Raw genomic sequence first — 18,257 nt, 5'->3', positions numbered from 1 at the left:
GGGGACTTCCAGGATGACCTGTGGACAAAGGGAGACATGGGGGGGGTATGGATGGGAGGTAGAGGCATGGTGAGAAATGATGAGTCCAGAGTGGGTAGTTGTGCCCAGCCATCCTACAACCACCCCACTGACCAGAGGAGCCTGAGTATGGTGATCAGTGGCTGGAAATTGGGCCAGTAGTGGCCCAACTTCCTCAGTTGGAAGCTGGTAGCCAGTAGTGGATAAGTGCCCACCATCTTCTAGTATGGATCCCCACACTCTAGCTAGGACACATCCATGGGAATGAGGGAAGGGGGACCCAGGATGGGTGGGGGAGACTTGTCTCTGCCCTAGGATCAATGGTTTAATTATTAGTGGCCCTAAATGTCTGTTCCATGTTGTGTTGGCCATTGCCCCAGCGTTGTGCTACCCTCCTCCTGGGTTGCCACCTTACTCTGTTTCTTGACTCCACTCCTGCTCCCAGCCCAAAAGGTTTGGAAGAAAATTAGAAATACTTGCTGATATTATCTCAGTTACAGTTGGAGCAGTGCAGGGTGACAACCCAGGGTCCAGGTTTCTGGTCCTTGAGACCCACTCTCAGGACATGTGAGTAGGACTAAATCAAAACTCAATCAGAATTGGCACATGCCTCTCTTTCCACAACAGGTCACATACACAATCAAGGGATGGCATTGTGGGATCCAGAGCCACGGGCTGCCTACCTGAAGGCCTGGCTGGAACAGACATCAGCTCTGGGAGAGGAGGGTGAGCTGCCCAGAGAAAGCCGGTGACCTCAAGTTGTTGATTCTCTCGTGTCTCTGGTGAAAGGCCAGGGTCAAGCAGTTCAAACTGCTTGGGCTGCTGGGGGCAAAGCACTGGCCATTTCCATACTCCATCTCCCATCTCCAGCTCTTCAACACCCACCACATCCTTTGTGCCTAGGATTACCACTTCTGGGAATTACCTATACTTGAATCTTACTCCTCCTCCTCCCCTCTGCCACTGGCTCTCAAGCTCCTTCAGAGTAGACAAAAGGGCCCACTTGCAGCTGGAAGGCCAGCCCCTGCCTGGGCAGGCACTTAGTAGATAGAATGAGTGAAGGGACAAACTAACAAATGAATGACCAAATGATGGATGAATTGGTGCCTTCTTGCTTCTTCGCTGAGCTCTGAGAACAAGCTAGAAGCTGCTTTCTCCCTTCCCTTCCAAAAGCCCCAAAGCCTTCTTTTCCCACCTCACCCTCCTCTCTGGCCAGCACTGCACTGAGCTTTCATGAGAGGAAAAGCAGTGGGCCCAGTAAGACAAGCTAGAAGACAAGCTGGGCTCTAAGTTCTTGAACCTGAGTGGAGGGGCCACTTTCTCGGTGATTTGGGAAGTAACAAGGTCCCATATGTCCCCAAGTGATTCCAAACCAAACGTGAGTCATCCTGGTGACAAAGGTTAGGTATGTAGATGTTGGCACAGATTGTTCAGCTTCGAGCTGTGCTAGAACACTTATGGTTCAGAACACATGGCCAGAGAAGAATGGCAAACCCAGTGCTTGCAGAGAGCCTGACTTCACACTGCCTACCAGCACCCCGTCCTAAGGCAGTCAGGCCATGGAGGGCATCCTGAGGAGGAGCCCCTGCCAACTGCTTTCCTCACCAGCCCTCCCAGCTGGTCCTGCTTCCCTGAGCCCACTGAGGCACCCTTGCCCTCACTAACTTGATTACTTTGCAACTGATGTTTGGACCCAGAATCCAGACTTCTAAATTCAGAAGCCCTAACCAACATGGGAAGGGGACAGCAGGCCCCAGCCTCTGACTACTGTGCCTCATCAGGAAGCAGGAAAGGTCACTGGACCAGGGCCTCAGTTCTTTGAGCTGTCACTTATGGAGAGGATTGTGTGAGAGCCAACACCTGCAGCCTGCATCACTGCGTGCTGGCCAGCAAGTTGTGCAGATTGACTCAATTGGCTGATGGCTGTCATGGAGGACCTCTGGTCCAATGTCATGGGGTCTGGTTCTTCACTGCTTCATTTTTTAATATTCATCCAGGTCATCCTTCCTGTTTACATACCCTCACAAAATGAAGCTTTTGCTTATTGCTTTCAGTTTCTTTAAAATGAAGCCAAACCTCAAATTAACTTGCAAAATAAGCTGAAGCATCTTCTAGATTTCTATTATTTTTTAACCCAATCTTTTATGTTTTCTTACCTACACTGATTTTAACAATGATTTTTAAGAAATTTGCCTTTACTGTCTTTCCAAAGAAAAGGTTGTTTCTCGTGGAAGAAACAACCACCATCTTTTCCATTAATTTTCATGAGTTTACTTAATAAATTTAATGATTATGGTTACAAGTACAATTGGCATGAATAGGTTTAGGAACAAACACCAGAAATTCTTAGTGAGTGTTCTATATAAATGAAGGGTGAAGGCTTGCGGCTTGCATTGCATAGGTGATAAGATCCTGTGAGCTGTGACTGCTTGGTGTTCTGTGAGGGTCAGTCTGACTGAGAGGTGGAGAATGTGGCCTGGCCCTGGGAAGGCCAGGTAACAGAGCACCTACCCAGTCTGTATCAACTTTATGGGCACAGATGGACTGTAAATGGTCACGGGCTCAATATTAATAACAGGAACCCTTAAGCACATGATAGGGCCCAGGCATTATTCTAAGTACTTGGCATCTATTAACTCATTAACTCTTCTCAGAACAATTATGAGGCAGACACAATGATCATCCCCATTTCACTGAATATAAAATTGAGGCCCAAAGAACTCAGGTGATGTGTTCAAGGTCACATGAGGTCACAAGGTCAGGTGATGTGAGGTAGCAAAGCTATGATTTGAATCCAGGCAATGTGCCTCCAGGGAAAATGGACTTTGCCAGTAGGCAACACTGCCCTGGTGTCAGGTGGCTGTGAATTATTAGTATTGTGCCCTGAAAATCCATTTGAGCAGCTCCTTAGTTCCCATTATCTATCAAGATCAGAAGCTACCCTCTCAGGAAGGAGCAGACATACAGACACAAAGTCCTGAACCCAGACTGAGCTTGGCCTCCTTCCACAGGGTGTGCTCAGCTGTTGGATTCACCCCTCTCCTGGATGATGAGGATGTGTTTGGTGCCAACTCTCATCCTCGTAAATCTGGATCAGCAGTCACCAGGTAAGGGTGGGGCAACTATCTGGTGATCATTCCCATTAACAGATACAGCCTTCAGGGTTCAGTCTCAGCTCCAGTGCCCCAGAATACACCTCACACTTCTCAGGTCCATGCCACCTTCCTATCAGGTGATCACACAGGAAAGAGAAGGTTGGGAGGGTCCCTGACCTGCAGCTCAACACATGCGAGGGGCAGTAGGGGAGGGAGAATAAATGATAAGTCAGGGAATCCAGACAGCCCAGCACCTACCCACAGGGACCCAAGTTGATGTGGCAGAAGGGGCACATCAGGAGGCAGAAGCTGAGAAGACACCCTGCTAGTAGGTCTCAGTCCTGTGGGGACTGCAACCTGGCCCAGCAAGCAGGAGCCAGGGAAAGGAATCCCAGGGAGCACATGGAAGCAGTTGGGGAAGGCACCTGGCTCCAGGGGCACAAAGGTATGATGGGAAGAAGTTGTGCATTCCCAGGCTGCAGGCTTCTGCTTTATTTCATCTATGAATCCACCAGTGAGAGTGGCCATTTTGCTGTGGGTGTGTAGAGCATTTAGTAAGGGATGATCTTTCTGGACTCCCAAAAGGTGTTGGTAAGACAAAGACACTGAAATCTAAAATCAGGAGACTTCTCTCCAGCACCCTCACGCTGGTCAAGTAATACTTTGTCTTGAACTCAGATGCTGAGACCACAGCCAGGGCTCACAAGATTTTATCACCCACAGTACCATCTGTGCCACACTAATGGCAAAGCTGAGAGGTCAGCATTTACTGAGAGAGATATAGGTGCCCCTTCATGTGAGAAGGCAGCTGGGAGGGGGAATGCCTGGGCCCCCCAGTCTTCTTTGATCTGAGGCCTCAGTGGTTATGTGTGCTTCCTCCCTCAGCTGTGTTGCCACTTTGGCCTCTGCCGTACCAGCTGACATGAAGAGCGACAGCCTAGCAGACCTGGAGAACATGGAAGCAAACTTGAAGGGGTAAGACATCAGCCAGCAGTACTGAGCTTCTGTGGTGGAGAGAGGTAGCTCAGGTTTACATTAGCCTTTGGCTGGAAAGGTGAGGCCAGCAAGGCCTATGAGCCAGCCCAAGGCACAAGGCAAGGACCAGAGCCCCAGTTGAAACCCTGTAGTGTCTGCCTCTGGGTCCTTGGAGCCTTCCAATACATTGTGTTGCCTTTAGCCAGGAAGTTCTCCACAGTCAGGAAGTCACCCAGTCTTTCAGTCAGCAACCACTCAGACAGCAACTGCTCTGTGCTGGAGGCTGAAGCACACAGACAAATCAGACATGGCTGATGGGAAGCAAAGCCTGGCCCAGAGAGGAACAACGTATTATGCTGGAGCATGGGAAGGGAGGCAGGCATAGTGGCTTCATGGAGAAGGATTTTGAAGTGAATCTTGAAAGGTGAATAGGAGAACTCTAAGCAAAGGGAACAGTATATACAAAGGACTCCAATAAACCTGGTGCTCTCTGGTCACTCTATGTAGCTGAGTGTGACTGGCACGAGGGTCCTTGTGGGGGAATGATGGAACAGGAAGTTTGTTAAAGATCACAACAGTTACTGAGTTTGGGGGTACATGCTCCGTGCACAGCCCCCTGTTCACAATGTCTCATACAGTCCTCCCCACAATCCTGCAAGATTTGCACCTAATTAGAATGAAGAACAAAGACTTGGAACTCAGATCTCCATGCTTCCTGGGAAGAACAGTGCTCTGAAGGAAATAGGCAGAGTGCTGAGAAAGAGCAATGGCAGTGAGGGGGCCTACTGCTTAGATGGGTAGAGATAGGGAGGTGGCTTGAACCTCCTCTGATGAGAAGGAACTAACTCTAGGAAGAGTAAGCAGAAAAGAGCTGCATACAAGGAACTGAAAACCTAAAATCCCTGCAATGGAAACCTGTTCAGCATGTTCTAAAGCACAGTGGATGGAGCCTTGCCAGTGAGGGGAACCATAAATGGAGCAAAGCCTTGGTAAGCCATGAAAGGGAGGTTAAATCTTATTTCACATTTAAGCCAAAGAGAAACATGGTGTAATTTAGATGTTTAAAAGGTGAGTGCATTTTTGCATTTTCACACCACATTGCAGTTACTTCTTTATATGTGACCAGGCTGGAAACTACATTTTCCTCTGATGGCTAAAACTTTGCAAAATCCATACAAACTTTGTTGAACAGTGTTTTACAACTCTAGCTGCACCTGGGAATCACTCAGGAAGTGTTTTTAAACATTTTTTTAAAAAGCTTCCGGAGCTCTATGCAGAGATTAGATTTAATTATTCTGGGGTGGGGCTCCACCACCAATGTCTTTATTTTTTCTTTTTAAAAAATATTTATTTATTTATTTTTCAGAGGGAGAAAGAGGGAGAGAAGCATGAATGGGTAGTTGCCTCTCATGTGCCCCCTACTGGGGACCTGGCCAACAACCCAGGCATGTGCCCAAACTGGAAATCAAACTACCCACCCTTTGGTTTGCAGGCAAGTGCTCAATCCACTGAGCACACCAGCCAGGGCCATCAATGTATTTTTACAAGCTCCCAGTTTATTCTCATGTCCAGTCTAGGTTAAGAACTATTGTTGTAGGGTAGTGGTTCTGAACCTCCCCACCCTCTAGGGGTCACTTAGCAATGTCTGGAGACATTACTGATTCTCACAGCTGGAAGGAAGGTGCTACTGAAAAATAGTAGGTGGAAACCTGGGGTGCTGCCCAAAGTCCTACAATGCACAGGGTAACCCCACCACAGAGTTATCCAGTACAAAATGTCAACACAAACGAAGTTGACAAACCCTGTTCTAGAGCTTTCACGATCTTAATGTAAAGCCAGGAGATTCTGGACTGGGAAGAAAAAAGGGTGAACACAAACACAAGCTGTGAATCTTCCCGGGGTTTGGGCAGCGAGAGAAGATGCGCGCACGCGCACATTTGCATCAGTGGGGACTAAGACCCCTTATGCGCTTGCGTGTGTGTGCCTTGCGCCCGGCCTGGGGGCCCGCGCCCAGCCTGCATGCGCGCGTCTGCGCACTAGCTTTGAAACCTTTCTGCGAGAGCCTGTGCGTGCGCGGTTTCAGCGCGTGCGTGCATGCGCCTGCGCACCAGCATGAAACCTTTCTGCGTGCGCCTGTGCGTGCGTGGCTTACGCTCAAGTGGGCGTGCGCCTCCGTACCAGCATGAAACGTTTTGCGTGCGCCTCTGCGTGGAGTGCGCACGCCTGCGCACAAGCATGAAACCGTTCTGCATGCGCTCGTGAGTGCATGCCTTGATCTTGCGCATGCGTGCGCCTGCGTCCGGAGAGTGGGCTTGCTCCCAGTGCGCGTGCGCCTACTCAAGCCACCATTTCCCTGCAGCCGCAAATTCTGGTCGCAGTGTCTGTTGGGAAATGTGACCATCCACAAAGTGAAATGGCTGCCCACCCACAAAACGGATTCCTCGCGCTTCTCTTGTGGCTGTGCCCGCGTTGGCCGACAGATGGAGCGCGAGGATCACAGATGGGTCGGGCCGCCTTAGACTCCAGCTGCCCTTCCCCCGTTGGCCTGGTGAACGTAGTGTTCCACTGTCCTTGGAGTTGAAGACCCTTCTACCACCGTAGTCCATGCGGAGGTGGGAGAGAAGAAGGGAGGTGAATACCTGCAAGCAGCCAAAAGGGGATCCTGTACCCCGATCCTGTTTGGCAGGGTGCCCTGGAGTCAGTCGTCCCTGGACCCTGGTCTTCAGAGCTGTCTGGGGGCAGGGGCTTACGTAGGGAGGGCAGCTGCAGGGCGGACCTACCTTCTCTGGGTGCTGGGACTCCGTGGGAAGGGGCTTAGTTTCCAAGAATTGGGTGAGGAAGGGTGATGGGGGTGGGCGGAGAGATCCTGTAGGATGGTGGAATTGTCTTAAATTTGAGAAATTCTACCCTTTCTAATTTGGTTTTGCTTCAGCACATTTACAGAAAGAGCTGACATGGTACAGTGATTAAGAGCCTGGACTCCAGTGCTTAATTTTAAATCTAAGCTCTGTGACTTGTCCTGTGGCCTTGGGTATCTTATTAACTCTGTGCTTCAATTTCCTCACCTTTAAAATAGACATAATAATAGTTCCTGTCAGACAGGGTTGCTGATAGAGTTAATGGATTTGTATGTGTAAAGCATTTCCTGGCACAAAGTTTGCAAAAACTTAGAGAATTTTAAGCAGCCCAAGAGGAATATCTCCTCCCAAAATAATTATTCAAGGACACTCGGAAAGCTGGCCTCTACTCCCCTTTACCAGCTTTATTGGCCTGATTTCACTTAATAAGATATGGAGTAGCTCATATTATTTCCACAAAACTTGTATTATTAGGCTTTACATCTAACACATAAGCTGTTTTCCTCTTTGTTTTTAAACTTGAAGCAAATTTATTCACTGTGGACAGCTACTGTCAACTAGTAGAGGAGTCTGTTGGAAGTGGTACAAGAGTGGAAGGTGATGTTCTTTTCCATGCAGTGACTGTGATTGTGTTGAGAATTGGTGGTAGCTGTATTGGGCTACTAGATAACTGATCTAGTTAAAGCTAGAAGTATTCCCTTGCCTAACTTCCAGATAATTTATTATGGGCCTGGAAGACCTCCAGGCTGTGGCATTGCTCAGCAAGACTTCCTGTGACATTTTAGTAAGATTTCCTTTTTATACATCAGGTGGATTACACCTCCTACAATTGTAGGTGGAGAGTGAAGGACCATTATTCATACTTATCCCTGTGTTGCAGCAGACCCCCCCAAATTGCTCTTTTGAAGACAATTTTGGCTTTATTCACAAATTTGATGAGGACAACCTCTGTTACCATAGTTCTATAGAGGACATGGGATACAACAGGACTCTTAAATCCATGGTAAAGCTACCTCAGGGTTCCCAGTCAGCAGACAAACTCTTTAGGCCTTCCAGCTTTGTCTTTGTATGTCATAGGCAGAGCTGAAGATGGTATGTCAGGGTATCCTGCTGCTAAAGGACTGGCATTATCTAAGGAGAGCATTTTTGGTGTCTGGCTGGGCTGCAGCAGACTGTCAGTAAAAGCAGCGCACCAAGGCACAGTACCCACTTGCCTGCAGGTCTGCCAGGTATATCTGGAAATGGTATTTGGCTTCTCCTTGCTGAGGTATTTTGATTCCCTCCACCTGAGACTGAAGAGTCACATTGCTTTCAAGGCATACTGTCCAAAAATGGGCAATATGATAATTGCTTTCCTCTTATTCCTGCTTGAAGGCAGGGAGTCTTCCTACTATGGAATTAACTTTCATAAATAGAGTCTCAGGGCTGGATGTAGATGGTGGTGCGGTCTTCTTGTCCCTGGGTAACCCCACCATCAATTGAAGGCAGGCTGTTGATTGTGGGAGGTTTGAGTTCAGGATGAGCCAGAGTCAAGGTGATGGTGAACTCGGTTTTTATTTTATGAAATGCTGGGCTTATGTTCTCAATAGCCTGACTTAGTCTTTGCCTGTGGCCTAGTGGGCATATGACATTTTTAGTGTCTGAAGTTACCAGGTAGCAGCACCATCACATAGGATAGAGGGTTTGGAGGAGGGACCAGCAGAGAGAGCAAAGCCCTTGGGAGCTACTTAGGAAGGGGATGGTGTTGGGAGGGGTGTATAGATGTTGATATGAAATGAGGCCAGGGGAGAGGGAAGACTTCCCAAAGACCTTGATGCCTGGGATAGTCAGGAAGCCACTCCCTCCCTGCTGAATTCATGGGGTGGCAAAGCCTAAAAGACTTTGGCTTCACCTACCTACCACATCTGGGGATGGTCTTTGTCGGTGGGAAGGGAGTAGTAATACTGGGATCCTCCTGAGGAAGAAATAGACTGCTTCCTGATATGGGGGACATTTTGCGTTCCTTTCTGCCCCACCATCCAGGAGAGGAGCTGCCATGCCCATGGGTGGTGCAATCAGCTTGCAGTGTGTGGGCAGGCACCGGTCCCACAATACTTGCTCCATAAGGATGCTCATTTTTCCTCAGCCCCTTGGCTGGTTTTGAAGAGAAGACTGTGGCCAGCAAGCTGGGAGAGAACTGGCAAGAGAAGGCTGGAGCCCTGCGAGATGGCCAGGAAGACCCAGCTGCATTTTCCCAGAAGTCTGAAGACCCCAGCACTGCAGAGGGGAAGGGCAGCCCCAGAAAACCCCAGCAGCTCATGGACGTGGAGAGCCAGACCAACAGGTAAGAGTTCTCTGTGCTACACTGTGCTGGGCTCCTGCTCCTACAGGCAGGGTTTTGTCATGGTTCGCAGCCCAGAACAAACCCTGACACACTGAGCATTCCATTTACCTTCTGCAGGTGTGAGTGGTTAGGAGCCAGTGGGAAGTTGACTAGCAATGAGCATCCGAGAGATAGGTATACATGGACTTCAGTTTTGAACCTCAGCATCAAATCTGTTAGACCAGGTCTGGCACAGAGAACCATGTTGTCTGGCAGCCATCTGGACCATGAATACCAGAGCCATCTGGCTCTGGAGAGGGATGTGGGGTGCCTTTGCCATTCATGGAGATGGGATATCTCTGAGAAATGTGTGCTCTGGTATATATGGGACTCCCTGCCAAAGATAAAGGAAGTTCAGTGAAGTCTTTTACTGCTCCCACCACCAGTTTGGCCTTGCATGGCAGCATTTAGGTGCTCCCGTTGCTGTCCAGAGATCCCTTCCCAATGTGGCCATGAATTTGGGAATAGCTTCATGTGAGCCAGTTGTAGGCAGTGGCCATAAACTTATTGAACAAGATGGCCAGGGCCCTGCCCACCTGCCCTCAAGGGGCACACAGCCTACCCATGAATAAATGTGATAACAAAAACACCATAGTGATACCTGTTAGCACTTACCAAGTGCTGAGAATGTGCAGGCATCATTCTCGTCCTTTATGCACACTCAGTTCTCATACCAGCCTTATGGGAAGGTACTGTTATCTGTTCTGCAGATCAGAAACTAAGGCAGAGGGAGGTTAAATTGCTTGCAAATATCCATCCAACCAGGCAGGAGCCTAACAGGGATTAGAACCCAGGCAGTCAGAGCCCAGAGCCTGTACTGCTAATCATTGTGCTATATCTGCTGCCTTTCTATTTGTGGTAAGCCCAGAAGAGAAAGAAACTAAGTGCTCTGATGGAGAGAGGCCAGGGTGTAGGGGCTGTTGTAGCTAGGATGGTCTGCAAAAACTTTATCTGCTGAAAAAAGGACAGTTCAGTTGAGACCTAAGCCACAAGGAAGAGCCAGCCTGGCAAAGAACCTGGGAAAACAAAACATGGGTAGAGGAAACAGCATGTACAGAGGTCATAATGAGAGAGGGAGCATATAACAAGGGACTAAAAAGAGGTCACTGTGGTTGGAGGTCAGGAAGTGAACTGAGGAAGGGATAGGAGATCAGGTGGGTGAGGCCAGGGCTGTACCTTGCAGGCTAGGGGGAGAAGAGGCTACAGGAGGGAGGTGGAGGTTTTCAGTCATTGGAGGTTTCCCATTGCTCGTATTGCAGTCCTGGAGGGATCCCCATGGTATTATGTTTTACCTCAGCTCTGCTATCTACCTGACTGTTGTACTGGGTGCGGATCAGAGGGTGCCAGACACTTTGATCCCCACTCTTAAACTAGTTGAGGTCTTGGGCACTGGATTCTCAGGCAAAGGAATGATACCCCAGAGCCTGCTCAAGGTGGAGGCAGACCACATCCAGAGCATGATCTGAGCAGTAGCATGTTGGAGAGAAACTAAAATCAGCCCAGGGAAGTGTGCACCTGGCTGATAAAGTTGGCCTGAGGCTCCTGGATAGTGGGCAGATATGACATGGATGGCAAAAATGAGACAGGGGTGACAGGAGTGGCAGTGGTGATACCAAGCAGGTTGCCCTGAATTGCAATGGGCAGCTGCAGCAGCTTTTGCATGGGACTGGTAACCTGGGAGCAGGCAAAGTGAAAGTAAGGGCCTGGCCAGAGAAAGACCTTGTGAGCTGGCTAGGTCAGATTCCAGGGCAAGGGCTATATACATTGTAGTCAAAGACGGAGATTCATAAAAGCATTATATCTGTCAGTTTTTTGCCTCTGCTCTTAGGTGATGCATTCCAGAATGAACTGCATCCAAGTCTCTTCCTTTGTGATGCTTAAATTCATTTGTCCCTCTCTCCCTCAGCCTTGTATTCTTCAAAGAGTTCACTAAAAGGTTGGAGGAGGGAAAGCTGATCCTAGGAAGGGGCTGTCCCATCCACTGAGGGTTTAAGCTGGGCTATGTCTGTCAAGTCCCTAGTAGCCCCATGGATGTGCTCTGAGCAAGTAAGTCACAGGCTGAGGTTCTTGGCTCCAATGGGAAGTTCTAGTCTTGGAAGATTGGGATCTTGCCAATGACCCACAGGGTGACCTGGCTCATGTAGCCTGGGTTTTCTCATCTGTAAAGTGGGTGGAACCACATATTCACCTCAGGAGTCTTGAACAGCAAAAGTTCAATGATATGCAAGGGCTATTTCAAAAACATTGGCATTTTTAGAAAAACTCTTTGAAGGGCAGTCTAAAGATTAGGATTCAAAAGCCCTGTTTGACCCTGTTTGGTGTCAGCTTTCTCTATGGGTACACTCACCCCTTCCTCTACTTCTTTCATGCTGAGAAACTCTTCAAGCTGTATGGTCACTGTTACAATCACTACTGCCACTGAGCAGTCTCACATTTACATCTCAGCCTCCCCAAGTGAATTGGATCCTAGCTCAACCAGGTAAGAAGGAACAACCTAGGACATGTTCTCTGGGCTGTTTCCTCCCTAGAGCTAAAAGGACTAGGCCTCTGTCCCATGTCACTTTCCTGACATTAACTTTAGTGCCTTCCTCAATTCCCAGCAGCCCATTGTTTAAGGGGCCATATAGCGCAGCCTGAGTTCCTATCCCAGTAAGCTGACGGGATACTTCCTAGGGCTCTGCCATTCATAGGATGTAGGTAATAACTCCTAGGGAACATTCTTGAAAAGGCCCAAAAAACCCCTCTGAGGCTCAGGCATATGTCTGTCTCCCTCTTGTTACCCACTGTAAGGAAAGTCACATATCCACTCCCTCACCTGCATTCCTGGCCTCACCTACTATTTTAGAGTGTAGGGAGAACCATTATGGGGAAGCTGAGTGAGATTTGTGTGGGGGGAGGATCAGAGGTGCCTTTGCTGACATCGGGTGCAGAAATGGGTAAATTTGGGAATGTGGACAGCTGAGCATGAGGCATTCCTTGGTTCCAATGTCGCCAGGGGCCTGGCCGGATGAGGTACCTTCTGAGCTTATGGACCTCCATGAATGACAAGGGAGAGGTTAGATTGCTGATGGAGATTGACACAGAATGGAGAGGACCAGCAGTGTAGATTGGAGAGCTGGAGGCTCTCCTGGTCCTGGAAGAAGAGGAACAAAATGCCAGTCAGAGAAGAGGGGTGGAAAGTCCACTGTACTGAAGTCGGTGGGCTGGAGCAGCCTCTGGTTGTGTTGATATCTGTGTAAAGGAGAACACATCACCACTTGCTACAGGGACCTTCTTTTAGGTAGGGCTCTCACCTCCACACACAGCAAGCTGAACCCATGGGCTCTGATTTCAGCTTGAATTCCCAGTGGGCTCAGCAGTCCAGCAGATTGCCTTTGCTGCTGTCCTTGCCTGGCAGCAGCTGGAGCACACCAGCACCTCTGCCCCCAGGCCTTCCCATTAGCTCCTTTGCTTCCATCAAACCAGCTAGGGGATCCTCCCAGTACTGAACCCCTCCTTTGGGACAGGCCCAGTCCCTTGGAATCTTTCAGTCTACTTCTTTCTGTTTTGCTGTGCTCAATCTACAGCAAAGGGATTCTCTTCATGAAGGAGTACATGAATGCCAGTGAGGTATCTTCCAGGAAGCTGGTGTCTTCACGCTACAGCAGGTAAGAGCAAGTCCCTGAATAGTTCATGTTGTGACCTTCTCCTGCAGGGCACTGTGTTGTCCTTACTGCTGTATCCCCAGTACCTCATCCAGGACTTGGCCTAGAGTAGTTTCTGTGTAATCATTTATTGAATGGATGAATAATGTAACTGCCTATAGACATGATTTATGCATTTCCAGCTGTTCTGCCTATCTCGGTGTGTTTGTGTTCCCCCTGTATCATTAAGTCATGCTACACCTGGCTGACAGTGCCATCCCTTTCTGCCTGCCTTTGTTTCTCGGTAGACTAGCTTTAAAAAAATACTGAGAGCACAACTACTTACAGAAGTGATGGGACCCTTAGAGACCATATAGTTAATTTAATCTTGTTCCAGAACATGAGACTCCTCTCTTCAGTTCCCATACCCTTTCTAGCATGTCAAGTTGCCTCATTTGAACACACATTTGACTTCAGATCCTGATATATGCATAGCTTTTCATTCATCATGTGCTCATTTGCTTGCTTCCTGAAGCCACATGGAAGGCCCCATCAATTAAAAACAATCCACACATCCCTGGCCAGTATGGGTCATTTGGTTGGAGTATCATTCCATAAACCAAAGACCCATGAATTACATTCCAGGTCAGGGCACATGTCTGGATTTCGGGTTCAGTCCCAGTAGAGCATGTGTGAGAGGCAACTGATCAATGTTTCTCTCCCCCCCTCTCCCTCCATCCTTTCCCCTACCTCTAAAATCAATAGGCATATCCTTGGTGATGATTAAAAAATGCCTACACTGAGACAGCATCCCCCTGGGAATGTTTTTTAGGAGACACCATCTTACTGCTAAGGTGAAGATTTTAGTAACAGAGAGAAGCATCTGGTCTTATTTCAGGATTGGTCCTCTGGGGATTCTGAACAAGTTTTCACTGTTGCTCTGAAATGATGATCATGAAGTTGGGGGTCATGTTCAAGCCCCACCTTGCCCCCATTGGCTGGATTATTTTGGACAAGATAATTAACTTTTCTGAGACTCAGTTTCTTCATCTGTAACTCCTTAGGATGGTTTTTCCTCACCAACTTTTTTTAGTTATACTTTGCATATCATAAAGTTCACTTTAAAAGGGTACAGTCCAGTAGTTTTTAGTACATTCACAATGTCGTGCCACCATTACCACTATCCACTTCCCCATAAACATTTTCATCACCACTTAGGAAACCCTGTATCCATTAGCAGCTCTCTACACCACCAGCCTCAGCCCCTGGTCTATTTTCTGTCACTATAGCTTTGTTCAGAGAGGTTCTGAGGTTATAAATAATGTATGAAAAATCTCCAGCACCCCAGGGGAGCTGCCCTAGCCATCTAGCATTTGCCTGTATGAGTGTCACTTGACTGAACTTTGTCCATCTTCCAGTTTTTCTTCTCCCAGTCTCACTACTGTTGAATTTATTTCTTATACTCTGACAAGTAAGTCTAGTTTAAAATTGAATTTAACGTTAATTGAAAATGTTACATCTTGTGCCAAACCAATATACTTTCTTTATTGGATAGTGAGAATTATGTAGTCCAGTGTGTTTTCCCCTTTTCCCTGAAGAGGCTCAGAGGTAAACTTAATGTTCAGAAGAAATCAGAGCCTGGGCTGAAACTCTAGCTCACACCTTCCTTTGGGTGTGACCACGGGCAGGTTGCTTAACCTCTCAGTCAGTTTTCCTGGCTACCTCAGGGGAGTCACCATATGTTTCCCATAAGAATGGCAGCTTCACTAAAGTATACCACAGGGGCTTGTACTTAATCGCCTTTCTCTGGCAATAGTTTAATTTTTTTAACCATTACTTTTTATTATAAAAAGTCATATTGTTGACAAATGATGAAAAAGAAAAACCTGTCACTCCTATTCCCACCCTGTAATGTAGGCACAGGTATTACGCTAGAATGTTTTCTTTCCACCATTTCTAGTATCTAATTTCTGCTGTGAATGGCTCCTGGTGATTGACACATTATAGTGCAGAAACATAAGTGGGGAGAAAAAGCCCCATTCTTTTATCACTGGGCAGTGAAATGGGGGGTCCTCATGGTATACACACCCTCAAAAATCTTAGCCATGGTTCACCATGGCAGATCCTCTTTGACCCCCACGCAAGGGCTCTTCTCCAAGAGAATTGTGTATCCTTGGCACCAAGTTTAAAACTTCTGCTACCACTTAGCATAACAGACAATGGCTGGCCATGCAGAGTCATGCCTCAGTTTGTGTCCACAGTGTTAATGAGAAAAGCATCCTCACTTGACTGTGGTAGTGACCTGGCTCTCATTTTCTGCCCTCCTCTTTCACCATCACACTCTCTGCAGCATCAGCAGCAGCGAGGACTCCTTCAACATGGAGAAGAAATCCCCATATGCTGGAACACCATACTATGAGAGGTAAGTCTTCTATCTTACCAGGGAGGTTGCAGGTCTACAGAGGAGAAACAGCTGAGGGAGATTGCCACGTTGTCCATTTGTTTTTGTCTACTGTTTTGCTGCTTCTGATCCAGTTTCAGATATGTCACACCACTGTGTGTCCCTTATAGGGATATTACACTTGTGTCAACTAAAGTCTTTGAACCTAGTTAAGAGCAGAGTGAACACAAAGGGCCACTGAGAAAGGGGATGGTGGTATCTGAAAGCCTAAGGGGCTCATATCAGCAGGAGAGGCCCTTGGGATTAGAACCTATTTGATCACTTTATAAACTTACAAATATGACTGGAAAAAATACTACACAAGAGAGTGGTGGGTGGGAAATGAAGAAAAGTGGGTTACCATCATGGAGAAGTTAGAAAAGAGCCAGAGGGAACTATTCATTTGCAATGAATGAAGGTGAGGAAAGTGCCTTACTCCACAGTTTCAAAATCTGTCACTACATGACATCAGTTCACAGGATAGTCTTAATGATAAAGAATTCCTGTTTTTCAATTCTTGGAATAAGGGAGCAAGGAATCTAAGACATGCAGTTCACTCAGGTTATAGTGAAGGAGACAGTTCTAGGAGAATAAATAATGTGTCTCAGGTGTCTGAGTTACACAGTGAATATCACAGGAGTCCAAAAGTGTGTGGGCCAAGAGGCAGGGCTCAGTGGCCCCAGGCATGAACAGAAGTGCCAGCAAGACAGGTGGCAAGGTAGGACATACAAGGACATGTCTCCTGTAGGGGAAGACATGGGTCTTCCTGTTCTAGAGGGGAGTAGATATGCTAGCCTGAGGGCAGAGACAGGCAAGCTACCTGGAATAAGAATCTCATCAGGGCATCTACACATATGATAGCGAGTAAGGTAAAGATACATGACCACTTTCGGGAAATAATGTGAGGGTCTACAGAGGCCCAATCTGGCCAAGGACAATGTGCCTAATTGCACACCACAGAAAAAGATGGCAGGCTAGGAATACTGGCAACAAACCTGGGCCTAGCTATGTGGAACTAGTGGGTCTGATTAGATAACATCAGTAGTCTGCATGCCAGCCTGACCACCAGGTTCTTGTTTTTCATCACACAGAACAACTGGAGGGATCTGTACTTACTGCAACAGAGAGATTCTAGACTGTCCGAAGATTACCCTCGAACATCTTGGCATCTGCTGCCATGACTATTGCTTTAAGGTAAGAAAGAAGGGCGGTGCTGTTGAGAGCATTGTTTAGAGTTAGGGAGTCCTGTGGGTTCAGAGACTGTGGAGAAGGCTTGAACTCAGTATGAATGAGCTCCATTTGACAGGCTTTGCAAAACTGGGAGTTGAATGAGCTTCCAAATCAAAGGAGGTGAATGAGTGGCAGGGACAGGAGCCTGATTAGAATGGACTAATAGGAGAACAGGATATATAGACGTGGAGAAAGTAAGTCTGAAAGACTGTCTTGTTTGGTTGGCTTTTTAGGGGAGCAGGGCAAGCAGACAGCAGAAGTAGCGCTGATGGAGGGCTTTGTGAGGGAGATGGGTCTGGAGTCTGACCTGAAGGGGCACACAGGTGTTTTCCAGGTGGCTGAACATGAACAAAGGCAGCTGCCTCCTCACCCGTGGCACAGAAGGAATAGGAGTAGGAAAGCAGGTCCACAGGTGGGGGACGAGATATAGAGGAGACATGGAGGGGCAGGGATCTTAAACTTGCCTGCTTGGAGCCCAGGAAATTGGAGTTGTGACAAAACAGTGAGGCCTGATATTCTTGTAAGATTCTTGGAAGGCAGGCTGGCTGCCTGAGAGCCGCCCTATAGACCATGAACACAGATGTAGAAAGTGAGTTGTTTTTCTAGGATTCCAGAGCTGCTTGGAACCAAGGGTTGCAATCCTGGTCCTGACATCAGAGCCAACACTCTGCTTCCTCCCGAGAAAGGTCACCCCACTGCTCAAGCTCATTTGGATAAATTAGTCTGACAATATCCATAATTGTAATTTTTTCTTAAAACTTTATTAGGTTGATATAACATTTTAAACATAACAGCTGGTGTTGTCAAATTATGAAAAAAGAGAGGACACCCATGGCCACAGCATCATAACAGCTCTTCAGGGCCCCTGTTCTCCACAGTGTGAAGCACATCGCAAGCCAAAAGTATTGATTTTTTTCTGTGTTCCTAGAAATACCACCTAAATGATCAGTGCCATCACTTGGCAAAATTGAGGTTCCAGTCCTGGCCCACAGTAGCTAAAATGACGGAAGCGTAATACAGTGAGTCCTCACTTAACGTCATTGATAGGTTCTGTGACTTTAAGCATACAACGTTTATGCTGAAACCAGTTTTAATGTGTAACAAAACCAATTGTACCACTGACTAATTGATATAAACAAGTTAAGTTTCTCTGGCATCTCATCAATGTTATAACAACGTGATTCAAGGAGCTGTTTAGTGGATTCAGGGCTCAAACCCAGGCCCAATTCTGCAACCTACACTTCTAACCACTGTGTGATCATCCTGCCTGCTAGTTTTTGTGGGGTCTGGTTTTGTTGTTTCATTTCCAGTTTGGGTTTTGTATCTGTTTTCTGCCATTTTTAAATTGTCTACTTCAAAGTCCAGGGTGTGCCTCCTGCTCAGTGTCTGCCTGCCTCAGTCAGGTGCTCCCTCCCTGTTGCACTTTTTTACTGTGCCTCACTTGTGTACTGACCTGTAACTTGTTTTCTATTACAGTGTGGGATTTGCAGTAAGCCAATGGGTGAGCTCCTGGATCAGATCTTCATTCACAGTGACACCATCCACTGTGGGAAATGCTATGAGAAGCTCTTCTAGGTGGGTGCTGTCACTCCAGAGGCCAAGCAGCCAAGATTATTAGAGGAAAGAAATGTGCCCTGGTCTCCCTCTGAGTCTCAA

At 47.5% G+C, this 18,257-nt stretch overlaps 1 protein-coding gene across 11 annotated transcripts in view; it reads left to right on the top strand.

Moving 5' to 3' along the window:
* Positions 1-18,257, top strand: part of ZNF185 (zinc finger protein 185 with LIM domain) — a 53,757-nt gene that overhangs the window by 32,323 nt on the left and 3,177 nt on the right. For 10 of the 11 annotated variants that reach the window (XM_037059252.1, XM_037059249.1, XM_037059247.1 and 7 more), the window contains 8 exons: positions 646-744; positions 3,030-3,125; positions 3,999-4,088; positions 9,072-9,269; positions 12,875-12,955; positions 15,282-15,353; positions 16,463-16,565; positions 18,078-18,176. In XM_037059252.1, coding sequence (XP_036915147.1) covers positions 646-744; positions 3,030-3,125; positions 3,999-4,088; positions 9,072-9,269; positions 12,875-12,955; positions 15,282-15,353; positions 16,463-16,565; positions 18,078-18,176 — 838 coding nt within the window. The remainder of the gene's footprint in view (positions 1-645; positions 745-3,029; positions 3,126-3,998; positions 4,089-9,071; positions 9,270-12,874; positions 12,956-15,281; positions 15,354-16,462; positions 16,566-18,077; positions 18,177-18,257) is intronic. The other variant, XM_037059253.1, reaches the window with a different exon arrangement.

The sequence above is a fragment of the Sturnira hondurensis genome, unplaced genomic scaffold (assembly GCF_014824575.4).
Source record: "Sturnira hondurensis isolate 20B ecotype Veracruz unplaced genomic scaffold, ASM1482457v3 Scaffold0010600, whole genome shotgun sequence".
NCBI lineage: Eukaryota > Metazoa > Chordata > Mammalia > Chiroptera > Phyllostomidae > Sturnira > Sturnira hondurensis.
This window is presented reverse-complemented; position numbering and strand designations above follow the sequence as displayed.